Source organism: Schistocerca gregaria, chromosome 1 (assembly GCF_023897955.1).
Source record: "Schistocerca gregaria isolate iqSchGreg1 chromosome 1, iqSchGreg1.2, whole genome shotgun sequence".
Classification (NCBI taxonomy): domain Eukaryota; kingdom Metazoa; phylum Arthropoda; class Insecta; order Orthoptera; family Acrididae; genus Schistocerca; species Schistocerca gregaria.
In genome coordinates this window covers 497443666-497458374 of record NC_064920.1, presented here as the reverse complement: position 1 = coordinate 497458374, position 14709 = coordinate 497443666, and the positions used below count along the sequence as shown (strand labels likewise).

The following is a 14709-nucleotide window of genomic DNA, read 5'->3' as shown; positions in this document are numbered from 1 at the left end:
TCAGTAAAAAATTGTTTTGTTTAGTTTAGTTTATTTTAGAACAGTTTGTTACAGTAAACAAATACATAGAAAACATCACATGTACATGATAAATTACACAGTTCACTTGTTTAATTTGTGATTAATTGTCATTGTGATTAATATATCCGAGCTGCTGTGGATGTTTACTGGAAGCTGTATTGACACATTACACCTGTTCTGCGTATGCTCTGCTTGACAAGTAACTTGAAATCAATATGCATGTATTCCATATAATCAAGTACCAACATGTTCGCTATGAAGGCAGAGATCTAGCTGACAGTTGCCAGACATAAATATTACACAATATTATTGTGCTGTTCTTGGCCTTATGTCAGTAACAATAATGACAGTGTGAGGGCCGCTTAGGTATCAATTCTAGCCTATGTTTGGTTCTGTACAGAAAAAATTGAAAACTGTATTTACAAAGTTGAGTGAACAGTACCTAGGAATATAAATTTTTTCTTGAAGTTTGGTGGTTATCAATGTGGGTGTAAAAGTTGTTGAGTTGCTCTCTCTTTTTTTCGCTGCTGAATAAAGACGCTAGTTTTTAAAATAGTTTTAGTGAACTATATGTTTGATTTTTATATATATAATTTTCCTTTTAGTGAACTATATGTTTGATTTTTATATGTATAATTTTCCTTTTTTCATCTACTTCAACAGGATTACCTAGGTGCTGTTGATAGCGTTGATCGTAAAGCATTGATTCGCAAGAAAGCTGACTGGGCAAGGAATATTAATGAACCTCGAGCAGCAGCAGAGATGTATCTCTCATCTGGTGATACAGAAAGAGCTATTGAAATTATTGGTGAAAATGGCTGGATTGACATGTATGTACATTCATATTACAGTTCTACAGTACATTAAGGAAACTAGCTGAAGAGTACAAGGAATGTTACTGTGGAAAATATCTAGTAAATATTATGATCAAGAACATACATGCATGTGGCAAGTACTCATTTACAACTAAATATTAATAATTTCGTATTGTTTTAATTTTGTGTGAGGAACTGTAGCATTAAAATGTAGTTGACAGTATAGAAGATGATGAAACATTACCATCTCATGGCAGCAGAGAAACAAAATTGAAATTATCATGAGTTGAAGGATTAATTTTTTTCTTTCAATTTATGTTCCAAAAATAATGTTGTTTTTATTAATAGAAAACATCCTATAATGAATGACATTACATGCAGAAATATTAAGATAGCTAATAAAACTCAAAATAATAAATTACAGTTTTTTGAAGATTGCCATTAATAAAATTCTGAGTATACTTGTGCTCTGGACTTTGACTAAATTATCCTGAAACGTGAAGTAATTTTTTAGTTTCTGTGTGGTTATGAAGTCTAAGCGCGTATTTCAAAGTGGCTTACTGCGAACATAAATCTTGGGAGGAGCTGGTTGGAGCACAGTAGATGTATTTATCTCATATTGCTGATGAGCACTTTCACTCAATTTATGAACTGTTGTCACTTTGAGTCTTTAATGAAGTAATTCTTCTTACTTTCTGAGCTACGTGTCAAACTCAGAATCACTATAGCCATCCTTTTACAAAAGCACTACCTAAGCAACAATACAGGCCAGAGGCTGAAAGCGCGTGTTTTGTTGTCGAGTATCCAAATCTGCACACAGTAAACACAATATCTAGTGACAGCTACTATATCAGTGGGTAGCTGGATTTTGGTGCGCATGTTGGAGTTCTGGAAGAATGAAGAACAGTGGAAGCCTTTATGTGGGAGAGCCACCCGCAGAAGAGTAACCCAAACTAACGGTAGGTGAATAAAATGTGACAGACAAACTGTGAATAAGGCAACAGACCAGAACAAGGACAAACAACCTAGATGACAATGAGGCACTGCACTAAGCTGTGTCCACAGCAATGTCAAGGCCAAGAGCAGCGGGGAGACAAATCTGAGACAAGACCAGAGAATGTAACCGTGTAACAAGCCAGGTAGTTATCAAAGAGTATCAAGCGCAAGCACTGCACTGACCAGCTGTATGCTAGGCAGCTGCCTGTATACCAACTCTGTGTATCTGTATTGGGTGCCATACTAGTGGTGAGACGACGGATCTCTTGCCGTGGAAGCACAGTGCAGCACGGTCGTGGAGCCTCTATTGGCTATCTAGGTCATCTCCTGTGGCAGGCATTCAACCTATGTGGCACCTAATACCAAATCCCTTGACACAGAAAACAGGCGTGCACGGTTGGAAATGCCACAGACAGTGCCATGGGGAAGGAAAGAAAGTATGGGTAAAGACCCAGACCCTTCGACAGCCGGTTGTGGGAAGGGAGGAAGGTCTGCAGTATCCATTATGATGTTGCTGGAGGTGAGGCTACTGAAGAGTTCCCCAATCCCTCTGGATGCAGGAGGTAGTGCTGGTATGCCTGTGGAGAGTCATTGGCAGTTGCCGATGGTGTCAGCCCTGGTCACTGGAATGTGGATGGGAAGTGGGTGGCAGTGGGTGTGTTGCTTGAAGCCAGTACCAGAGCTGTTTGTGATGGTGGCACTCAATCCCCCTTCTGTGTTTGGACAGATGTAACTTGCTGCTCACGGGTCTCTACTAATGTCACGAGCATCCAAGCCACAGCACTCTTGTAGGCGCGGACAAACACAGCTGCACCAGGAGTGTAATGCGGGGATGGTCAGGATTGGGTGAGGGAGTTGGTGGCATAAAAAGATGGAGCACGGTCCACAGTTGCCACTCATGGAGCAGCTTGGCAGGGTTACAATTGTCAATTGACATGGTGCAATAGGTGCTCAGAAACAGGGTGAGGATTGAGTTGGTATCAGAGGATTTGAAAGCCCTCTTCATTTGTTGTTTAAAGACCCAAACAAGACATTCTGTTTCACCATTTGAGGAAGGATTGGCCAGGAGACTGAGAATATGTTTTTTTGGCACTGGCCACACAAAACTCTTATAAAGTAGACACTGTGAATTATGGCCCATTATCAGAGACTAAAGTGTGAGGTAACCCTTTGATGGCCATACTACAGCCAAAGCAGTGAGGGTGGTGTTGGTTGAGGTAGTTGTCCAGCCATGGGTCACTTATCAGAGGATCTGCCTCAGTATGGTGTTGTGGTGTGTGATGGCACTGGACCTTGCGGCCATAATTGATAAACCATCGAATGTATGCGGTCGTGCAGCATCAGTGTGTAAGCAGAGAACCATCTGTTGGTCGAAATCCAGGCCAGAGGAGAGACACGTCAAGGTATTAGTGTTGGAATGTTGTGCTGTGGGCTTAAATGGGATGGTATAATTGTATGCACCCAGGAACAGTGCCCAGCACTGGAGGCATTCAGCCATTCACTCCAGGAGGTTGGATCAGGGTCCGAATAATGTGACCAGGGGCTTGTGATACACAGAAGGTAATGGAAAACACTATCACCAATGCCTCCTTTTTGATCTACAAGTAATAGCATGGTTCAGGGATGCTTATGCAGTTGGCTGTTTGGAGCCATCCTCATTCCTGTGCACCACAACTGTCCTCATGCCGTTGGCAGACATGGCAGCCACCACAACCAATGGATTAGAGAAAAGCATGAGACAAGGAGGGCAGGGAGGGGGGGGGGGGGGGTTCAGCACAGTTTTTAATGGGAAAAAAGCCTGGAGGGTTGTGCAATGTGGGCTGCCTGGAGTAGGAAATTGGAGTAATGGTTGACTTTGTCCATAAACACCTGCAGTTCATGGGAATTCCTTGAGCAGGGAAGGTAATCGATGGCAGCAACATTTTGATCCCAAGGCCAGATTCCAGTGCCCCAAAACTCCACTCCTGGTTGGAAAAAATCGACACTTCTCCAAAAGACAATGCAAATCTGTTTCCTGCAGGATTGTTAAGAGGGCGCGGAGGTTATGTAAATGCTCCTGATGGAAGAGTCCTGTGGCAATGAAATCATCCAGATAATTCGCACAAGCTCATATGTGCTGCATCATTTGTTCCATATACCTGTGGAACATTGCGGGGGCCGATGCAATGCAAAATAGGAGTTGCTTGCGCTTATATAACTCGAAGAGCATGTTGATGACATTCTGAGATTCCTTACCTAAGGGCAATTGAAAGTAAGCATGGGCATGGTCAATCTTAGAGTAGTATTCCCCACCAGCAAGATTGGTAAGGTGGTCTTCAGTCCAGGGAATAGGATAAGTTTTGACTGGCAATTGACCATTGATGGCAGTATTGAAATCCCCACATAATCAAAGAGAACCATTGAGCTTCCTGATTATGATTAGTGGGGTGGCCCAAGCACTAGATTTCACAGGCTCGGTAAGTCCATCTGGCAGGAGACGATCAAGCTCCTGCTGCAGAGCAGATTTTAAGGCCACTGGAATGAGTCTGGCATGGTAAAAACGGGGAGTGCTGTTCAGCTGAATGGTGTAGTGTCCCTGAAAATCTGAAGTGAGCCCTAAATACAGCTCAAATAGACATGAAAAAGCAGAGAAAAGATCGCCCAGCCATAGTGAAGCCCTCAAGGCCAGAAATGTTAGTAACCAATGGGTCGTCAACAACAAATAATGTAATGAGCAAAACATGTTTGTAGACTGCCCTGATTGAGAAGCACGCACAAAGGAGAACAGAATCGACCCCGTAGGCCACCAAATGCTGCAAGGGTGGAGACAACACAGTTGAGACTAATTGTGCATATGTTGCCACATTTATCAAAGAGGCGATGGCCACTATGTTCACCTGAAAATGGACATCATCCTCATAAATGTGGAGTGTGAGAACGTGGTGTCCAGTGGGACTATTGACTGCATTGCATGAACAGTTTCATGGGGCAGGACGGAAGCAGTTTGTGCGGCTGTGACACACCAATTGACAGGGCCCCTCTTTGCCAGAATCCGTGCAGGACCCTCAGTGACCTGGACAGTCTGTCCGGGAGTGAGTGCAAAAGCACTGTGAACATGAAGGGTGCTGCCCTCGTGATCTGGGATGGGAGGCTTAGATACCATAGAAATGTCAGACACAGGTGAATCACGATGGTGCTGCGTGGTGGCTGCCCTGGGCCTGCAGTGCGATAGTGGAGTGTGTGATGGTGCGTTGACCTCCACAACTTGTGGTGTCGCAATGAGTTGCATATTAGCCACTTATTGAACCAGTGTGCAATGTGCAAAACATCATCCAATGAGGATTATCTAGTTTCAGTGTGCAGTGTGGACCTCTGGACGTGGTGCAAGCTGGATCATCACGTCACAAATCAAGGAGTCTCCATATCAAACCTTGATTGGTGCAAGTAAAATCACATTTGTATCCGAGATCTTGCAAGTCAGTGACGCAAGACTGGTACAATTGTTCTGGTTGTTTATGGTATTGATGGAATCCAAGGCTTGAAGCAACCACGAGGTATCTTTAGGAATAATAATTAGTCAACAGATCACATATCTCTTTACAGGAGAGAGAGAGACAGGGTCTGACAGAGGTGCCAACTTTTGGAGCAGAAAGAACTTTTCCAGTGAATCACAAGAGAAAAACAGAAATTGCTGCAATGAATCAGCCATGGCTTGAAATGCCGTAACATGCTCTTTCAGACAATGCAAGTATGTGTCCCAGCCCTCCTTGGTGTCACTGAAAGATGGAAACAACAGAGGATGTATGGAGGCCCCACTAGTGGGAGGTTCTGAAACCTGGTGCAGCCTTGTCTCGTGTGATCCAAGTTTGTCCACCTGAAGCTGAAGCGAGTTTTGTAACAAGTCTAGCTGGAGTTGCTGCTGCTGCTGCATTAACTGCTGCTGTTGCTCCAGCTCCAGAAGTCCAACTAGTTGGGCATCCATGCTGCTGAATAATTTCCTATCCCACCCTCATTACCAGTGGTACTTCAGCAGGCAGTCGGATATTGGTGCGCACATTGTAGTTCGAGGAGAATGGAGGAAGCTGCCAGGCAGGAGAGCTGCCTGTGGGAGAGGATCCCAAATTAACAGTAGGTGAATGAAATGTGACAGACAAACTGCAGACAAAGCAACAGACCAAAACAAGAACAAGCAGCTTAGGTGACAACAAGGTGTCACACTAAGCTATTGCCACAATGATGACAAGGCCAAGAGCAGCTGAGAGACAAATCCAAGGTGTGACAGGAGAGAGTACTTGGGTGACCAGCAAGGTAGTTATCGAACAGTCCTAGTACAGTGAAGATACCATATTTACCTGATTATAAGATGAGGTTTTTCCCCAGATTTATCATTTGAAAAATACGGGGTGGTCTTAATTAGCAGATTATGCAATTGCTGCTGAGGTCAATGTTTTTAAATTGTTTAATACATTAATATAGGGATTGTCTTACATTTAAAAATGAAGCTTTAGCTGTTGAGGTTTCATACAAATTCACTTTGAGTGATCCCCAAAGGTAGCAAAAAATGCTTGTGTTCGAATAGGCTCAAGATTTCCCAATATGTCGAAGTTCTCGATACAGTGTCGACCTTGCATGAGCAGTCACGTGACATTTGAGTCTTGGTGCTAGCACAATGGATACACGAGAAACTATGTACTAGCAACTACATTAATCTAATGCTCTGCTTAAAAATTGACAATTTTGTGGAGCACCAGAGGAAATAACATTAAATTGTATCAACTTACAAATTTTTGTATTTGAACAGGTATTGCAATAAAAGTTGATATACAGGTGGATACCGCATACATACATTTATGCTGCTCTTTAAGTAAAGGTAAAATTCAAATCCAACTCAATATTTTATTTGTTAATGAGAAATTGTAATGATTTGTCACTCTGGTTGCAAATGAGAAATTCAGCCACTGTTTGTGTATTAGAGTTCAAGAATTGGACTGTATCGTGATTGTGATCTTTTATTTATATATTAGTTGCTGTTGTTACCTATGACCTGCTCCCTGGAAGGTATTGCCGTCTACGTTTCACTGTTGCTCAAGAACAGCACTATGGAATGTTGTATTAGGCACAGTGAAACAAGCTTGGCTGTGAGCAAGCAGAAATTATGTCATGTTGCCAACCATAGGGATGTAAACTAGGTACTTTGGCTTGTATGAACATCTGCCAGATTTAAACTACAGTTTCCCCAAATCCATTTGCATTCAGAATCAAACTGACTTTAAAATTGCACAGATACCCAATAATAGCATACATTTCTGCAGGATGTGCTAAAAGTCTAGATTGGGGCCAGTGGTGCACTTACATGTTTAGTGCAGCAATTTTGTTGACACTCACCATGAGGTATGAAAGAGCAATTGGGGGTGTGCCAGCTGTTGGCTCTACAAAGCCAATTAGAAAACGGCAGGCAGACAATATGTTTGGAAGCAAGAGACATTGTAACATTCTCATGTTGTTGTTGTGGTCTTCAGTCCTGAGACTGGTTTGATGCAGCTCTCCATGCTAATCTATCCTGTGCAAGCTTCTTCATCTCCCAGTACCTACTGCAACCTACATCCTTCTGAATCTGCTTAATGTATTCATCTCTTGGTCTCCCTCTACAATTTTTACCCTCCACGCTGCCCTCCAATGCTAAATTTGTGATCCCTTGATGCCTCAGGACATGTCCTACCAGCCGATCCCGTCTTCTAGTCAAGTTGTGCTACAAACTTCTCTTCTTCCCAATCCTATTCAATACCTCCTCATTAGTTACGTGATCTACCCGCCAAATCTTCAACATTCTTCTGTAGTACCACATTTCGAAAGCTTCTACTCTCTTCTTGTCCAAACTATTTATTGTCCATGTTTCACTTCCATACATGGCTACACTCCATACAAATACTTTCAGAAACGACTTCCTGACACTTAAATCTATACTCGATGTTAACAAATTTCTCTTCTTAAGAAACGCTTTCCTTGCCATTGCCAGTCTACATTTTATATCCTCTCTACTTCGACCATCATCAGTTATTTTGCTCCCCAAATAGGAAAACTCCTTTACTACTTTAAGTGTCTCATTTCCTAATCTAATACCCTCAGCATCACCCGACTTAATTCTACTACATTCCATTATCCTTGTTTTGCTTTTGTTGATGTTCATCTAATATCCTCCTTTCAAGACACTGTCCACTCCATTCAACTGCTCTTCCAAGTCCTTTGCTGTCTCTGACAGAATTACAATGTCATCAGTGAACCTCAAAGTTTTTCTTTTGTTTCCCTTACTGCTTGCTCAATATACAGATTGAATAACATCGGAGAGAGGCTTCAACCCTGTCTCACTTCCTTCCCAACCACTGCTTACCTTTCATGCCCCTCGACTCTTATGACTGGTTTCTGTACAAATTGTAAATAGCCTTTCGCTCCCTGTATTTTACCCCTGCCACCTTTAGAATTTGAAAGAGAGTATTCCAGTAAACATTGTCAAAAGCTTTCTCCAAGTCTACAAATGCTAGAAACGTAGGTTTGCCTTTGCTTAATCTTTCTTCTAAGATAAGTCGTAAGGTCAGTATTGCCTCACGTGTTCCAACATGTCTATGGAATCCAAACTGATCGTCCCCGAGGTCGGCTTCTATCAGTTTTTCCATTCGTCTGTAAATAATTGGTGTTAGTATTTTGCAGCTGTGACTTATTAAACTGATAGTTCGGTAAGTTTCACATCTGTCAACACCTGCTTTCTTTGGGATTGGAATTATCATATTCTTCTTGAAGTCTGAGGGTATTTCGCCTGTCTCGTACATCTTGCTCACCAGATGGAAGAGTTTCGTCAAGACTCGCTCTCCCAAGGCCATCAGTTGTTCTAATGGAATGTCGTCTACTCCCGGGGCCTCGTTTCGACTTAGGTTTTTCAGTGCTCTGTCAAACTCTTCACGCAGTATCGTATCTCCCATTTCATCTTCATCTACATCTACATCCTCTTCCATTTCCATAATATTGTCCTCAAGTACATCGCCCTTGTATAGACCCTGTATATACTCCTTCCATGTTTCTGCTTTTCCCTCTTTGTTTAGAACCGGGTTTCCATCGGAGCTCTTGATATTCATACAAGTGGCTCTCTTTCCTCCAAAGGTCTCTTTAATTTTCCTGTAGGCTGTATCTATCTTACCCCTAGTGAGATAAGCCTCCACATCCTTACATTTGTCCTCTAGCCTTGCCTGCTTAGCCATTTTGCACTTCCTGTCAATCTCATTTTTTAGACGTTTGTATTCCTTTTTGCCTGCTTCATTTACTGCATTTTTATATTTTCTCCTTTCATCAATTAAACTCAATATTTCTTCTGTTACCCAAGGATTTCTATTAGCCCTCGTCTTTTTACCTACTTGATTATCTGCTGCCTTCACTACTTCATCCCTCAGAGCTACCCATTCTTCTTCTACTGTATTTCTTTCCCCCATTCCTGTCAATTGTTCCCTTATGCTCTCCCTGAAACTCTGTACCACCTCTGGTTCTTTCAGTTTATCCAGGTCCCATCACCTTAAATTCCCACCTTTTTGCAATTTCTTCAGTTTCAATCTACAGTTCATAACCAGTAGATTGTGGTCAGAGTCCACATCTGACCCTGGAAATGTCCTACAATTTAAAACCTGGTTCCTGAATCTCTGTCTTACCATTATATAATCTATCTGAAACCTTCAGTATCTCCAGGCTTCTTCCATGTATACAACTTTCTTTTATGATTCTTGAACCAAGTGTTGGCTATGATTAAGTTATGTTCTGTGCAAAATTCTAACAGAAGGCTTCCTCTTTCATTTCTTCCCCTCAATCCACATTCACCTACTATGTTTCCTTCTCTCCCATTTCCTACTGTCGAATTCCAGTCACCCATGACTATTAAATTTTCGTCTCCCTTCACTACTTGAATAATTTCTTTTAACTCATCATTCATTTCATCAATTTCTTCGTCATCTGCAGAGCTAGTTGGCATATAAACATGTACTATTGTAGTAGGCATGGGCTTTGTCTCTATCTTGGCCACTATAATACGTTCACTATGCTGTTTGTAGTAGCTTACCTGCAAACCTACTTTTTTATTCATTATTAAACCTACTCCTGCATTACCCCTATTTGTTTTTTGTATTTATAACCTTGTATTCACCTGACCAGAAGTCTTGTTCCTCCTGCCACCGAACTTCACTAATTCCCACTATATGTAACTTTAACCTATCCATTTCCCTTTTTAAATTTTGTAACCTACCTGCCCGATTAAGGGATCTGACATTCCACGCTCCGATCTGTAGAATGCCAGTTTTCTTTCTCCTGATAACGACATCCTCTTGAGTAGTCCCCGCTCGGATATCCGAATGAGGGACTATTTTACCTCCTTAATATTTTACCCAAGAGGACGCCATCATCATTTAACCATACAGTAACACTGTACATTCTCATGTCAGTATAGAAATTCACTATGCAGCTGTGTTCTCAGTCCCAACCAGTATCACAAATTCATAAATTCCAACATATTTGGAAGAAACAGCCAGATATTTGTGACATTGAGATATAATTTTTTTTGTGACATTGAAGATATAAGTTTGACAGCTGTCCTGTTAGGATGACGACGACAATGAAAAATAGGGACACCACTCACTACAACCTAAGTAAAAAATAAAGGCAGTGAAGATAAAAATGAGTGTAAACAGTTTCTTTTTGTTTATTTTATTTCTCCTTGTATTATCAATATAGAGACAGTTAATAAATGGTGTAAGTTTAAAATAGGTGTATGTTAACTGTTTAGGCAGAAAAGTTTGTAGTTTGGCTTAGTCATAATATGATAAAAAATAAATTTTTCTCAAGGAACCTCTTAAAAGAAAGGGAGGGGTCATCTTTTATTCAGGTTTATCTTATAATTGGGTAAGTAAATTACAGTAGATCCGAAGGTATCAGCACGAGTACTACACTGACTGGCTCTGCTCTAGGCGGCTGCCTATAAACCGTGTGTGTGGAATGGTATTGACTGCTATACTCACATGGTGGGACAGTGGCGCTCTCGCTGTGCAAGCATAGTGCAGCATGGTGTCCTCTAGCAGCTATCTAAATCCATGACCCCTGCCGGGAATTCAATCTCCACAACACCTGATAGGAGGGATGCTCGCTAGTGCCACAGCACTTAACTACCAGTGCTGAATCAGATTTAAGCAAGGGTTTTTTTTCTTTTTCTTTTTCTTTTTTTTTTTTTTTTTTTTTTTTTGTTTTTTGTTTTGTGTGTGTGTGTGTGTGTGTGTGTGTGTGTGTGTGTGTGTGTGTGTGTGTGTGTTTTCTGAAGTTACCTGAGTATCCTCAAGATTTTAAATTTATGTAAAAATAATGAAAACGAGATAACTCTGGATTTTATGTTAAAAGTCAAGATAGTTGGATGGGATTAACTGAGGAACTCCTCTTTCCTCCATTTGGAAAGTGTTATTGTTGTGAATCTCAGAATGTGTTGTTACTTCTTTTTTCAGTTCTACCAATAACATATGAAAAAATATATCCTTTTGTAGTTAATTAATTCATGTTGTACACATGTAGCATACTGGAAGACAAATTTGTAGCTAATAATCTCATGTACTGTTAAAACTGTACTCAGTATGACATAAAGATAAATTAAACAAAGGTAATATTATTTTTTCGGCTATAAAAAAATTAACAAAATTACTCTTAGTAGGTCAATACCAATTTTCAGAATAATGATCCAACACATACTGAATCTTTGACACCTATCATTATATATTCCTTTCCCAGATATAAAAATCAGTTATGAACAGTGGAAAGTTATTGGAGAACAGTCAAAATATTCTGCCATTAAATTATTTATCACTGTTCTCACAATCATACTTATTCTGAGACCTGAAAGCAATACCATAATGTCAAAGTGTGGAGGAAATGATTTTTAATTTAACTTATCATAGGTTTGTTTAAGTTTCTAAGCAATGTAAGCAAGCATCTTTCAACAAATAAGAGTTCACATTTATAAAAAGATCTTTCCTACACACAAAATTCCGTGTAAAATTTTCTCAAAAATGTCCCACAGCACCCACCAAAACCCTGGATGGCTGATCCTCCAACTTTTCAAGAATTTTGCAAGGCACTCAAGAGTGTGACACCTGGAAGGCTCCTGGACCTGACAGCATCCCAATGGAGCTTATTGAGGGTGGCAGCTTGCCTCTAAATAACTAGACTCTTCTCACTCATTATATTAATGTGGGAAACCTGCAAGGTACCAGCTGACTTGAAGAACTCCACAATTGTCACTATCTTCAAGAAGGGCGACAGAAGTGTCTGTGGTAACTACCGGGGAATATCTCTACTCTCTGTCACTGGCAAAATTTTTGCAAGAGTCCTTTTAAATCGCCTCCAGACACTTTCAGAGACTATACTACCTGAGTCTCAATACGGGTTTCGATCTTCAAGAGGGACAATTGACATGATTTTCTGTGCACGACAACTACAGAAGAAGTGCAGAGAACAGCAAAAGCCTTTACTACTTGTTTTCTACAATCTAGAAAAGGCCTTTGATACAGTTCCCAGAGAAGCCATATGGCATGTGGATGGTCGTAAAACGCTTCGGCTGCCCTGAACATTTTGTTGACCTGATTGAAGCTCTCCACAATGATATGACTGGACAAGTCCTCTGCCAGTATGAAACAACTGGTGAAATCCCAATAACAAGTGGGCTTAAACAAGGATGCATTCTTGCACCAACATTATTTGCGTTGTATCTGGCAGCTATGCTTTACGAGACAACCGTAAACAATACAGGAATAGAACTAAAGTACAGGTTTGATGGAGGATTATTCAACCAGTCCAGACTCCATTTAAAAATGTTCACCAGTACCACTCGTGTGACAGAGCTGCAGTATGCTGATGACAATGCTTCTCCAGCTCATTCACCTGCAGAGTTGCAGCTGTCAGTTGATTCCTTCAGCAGGGCGTACAAACGATTTGGTCTCTCCATCAATATTCCAAAGACAAAGGTGATGGCGCAGCCAACTCCTGGCTCCTCCGTTCCTGACTTCAGTATATCCATTTATGATATACCAATGGAACAAGTGGACCATTTCCTCTACCTGGGAAGCATACTGTCATCTAACTGCTCATCTGGAAAAGATGTGGAGAATAGATTACATGCTGCCCATGTAACATTTGGACGTCTTACAAAGCGTGTATTCCTGAATAAAGACCTAACACTGTACACCAAACTGATGGTGTACAAAGCTGTAGTAATTTCCACCCTGCTATATGGTTGCGAAAGCTGGACATTATATCGCTGTGATCTGAAGAAACTAGAACGCTCCAACCAACAGCAGCTAAGATATATCATGAACCTGAAATGGGATGACTTCATATCCAACACGGCTGTTCTTGAGAAAGCAAAAATGTATAGCATGGAAGCTCTTATCATTGGGTATCAACTCAGATGGGTCAGACACATCCAACGGATAAAAAATGACAGACTTCCACGCCAAATGCTGTACGGTGAAGCGAGCACTTGGCAAAAGGCCACGAGGTGCCCTCTCAAACGTTATAAGGATCAGTACAAGAAAAATCTGAAAAACTTGAACATCGATCCAAGTAACTGGTCCACAATAGCAGAAGACCGAAGTCGCTGGCACTCAGTTACGTCAAATGCTCTTCATAACTTTGAGCTGGAACGTCGAAGAATGGAGAATGACAAATGCCAGAGACGTAAACTCCTCCAGGCTCAGCCACGTCCTCCACCTTCCATCAGCTGTAATGTCTGTGGCCACCTGTTCCACGCTAGGATTGGATTGCTAAGCCATCAACGGCACTTCCACGCCTGAACCGTGACAAAGGAAATCTCAGGAGAGAAATGAAAACTCGGATACGAGTATCATCCGGCGATGACTGCATCACATTTACATAATATGAAAGTGCAGAAATGCTCACACCAGTGCACAATACAATTGGAGCTATAAATATGCAATGATTTCCACAAGGGAAAGGTGGCATTGCCTCCACAGTGGACAGTGCTGTCCCAGCTATTGTTAACCATTACTAAAGAATTGAATCAGTATAAAGTGTTTTTGACACAATGACTTTTTATGACACATTCAGGTTTGGTTTCTGCCACAATTGCTCTCTTCAGATGTTGCAAAAATAAAAATGTTCTATTAAAACCTTTAAGCAAGTAACAGTATTTTTACTAGGTCTCCTTGTGGGCTAAGTAAAGCGCTATTAAAGTAAATGTGGATTATCATAAAAGCAGCTTTTGGCAAACTTGTGTTCCTGCATTACCAAACTGCACATAAAATAAAAAATCAGGTTATTATATAGGTACATTAAGTGTACTTTTCTGTACCTATGCTTTGCACTAGATGCACACGTCCTCTGTAAGACAATATTCTCTTTTGAAAACCATAAAATATGAAAAATATAACAATAACATTTCAATCAGTTATTCACAAAAAAATAGACTACAGGTTGTTAAATCAAGACGGTCATACTTAAGAAAAGAGTAAGCTCTTAAATAAAAGGAACAAAAGAGCAGTCTTTATAAAACTTATTTCCGACAGCTGGTGGTGCTACACTTCTGGTTGCTAGATGTTTACCTCATTGCCCTTAAGCTTCCAAGGTAACTGTCCTATCCGACATGTCAAAACCTTCCCTGAAATTTGTTTTATGCAGAGAGAATACGCCAAAAGAAACACAATTTTAGTTGCTAAAACACAGTGCAAGTATGAAGTAATATTGAAATTGATAAAATTCGTAGGTCACCAGGCCCCTGGAGAAATGTACACAACTGCCATAGCTGTGCAACACGGCAGGCACATATCCTCAGTTGATGCCACATTGGTAAACAGATAACACAGTGCAACGC

General features: G+C 40.9%; 1 protein-coding gene across 2 annotated transcripts in view; it reads left to right on the top strand.

Annotated features, from left to right (window-relative positions):
- The window catches only part of LOC126353939 (intraflagellar transport protein 122 homolog), a 247092-nt gene that overhangs the window by 128398 nt on the left and 103985 nt on the right, over positions 1–14709 (top strand). For both annotated transcript variants that reach the window (XR_007565246.1, XM_050003221.1), the window contains exon 15: positions 685–851. Coding sequence is in view for 1 of the 2 variants with exons in the window: in XM_050003221.1 (XP_049859178.1) it covers positions 685–851 (167 nt within the window). In the remaining variant the exon portion in view is untranslated. The remainder of the gene's footprint in view (positions 1–684; positions 852–14709) is intronic.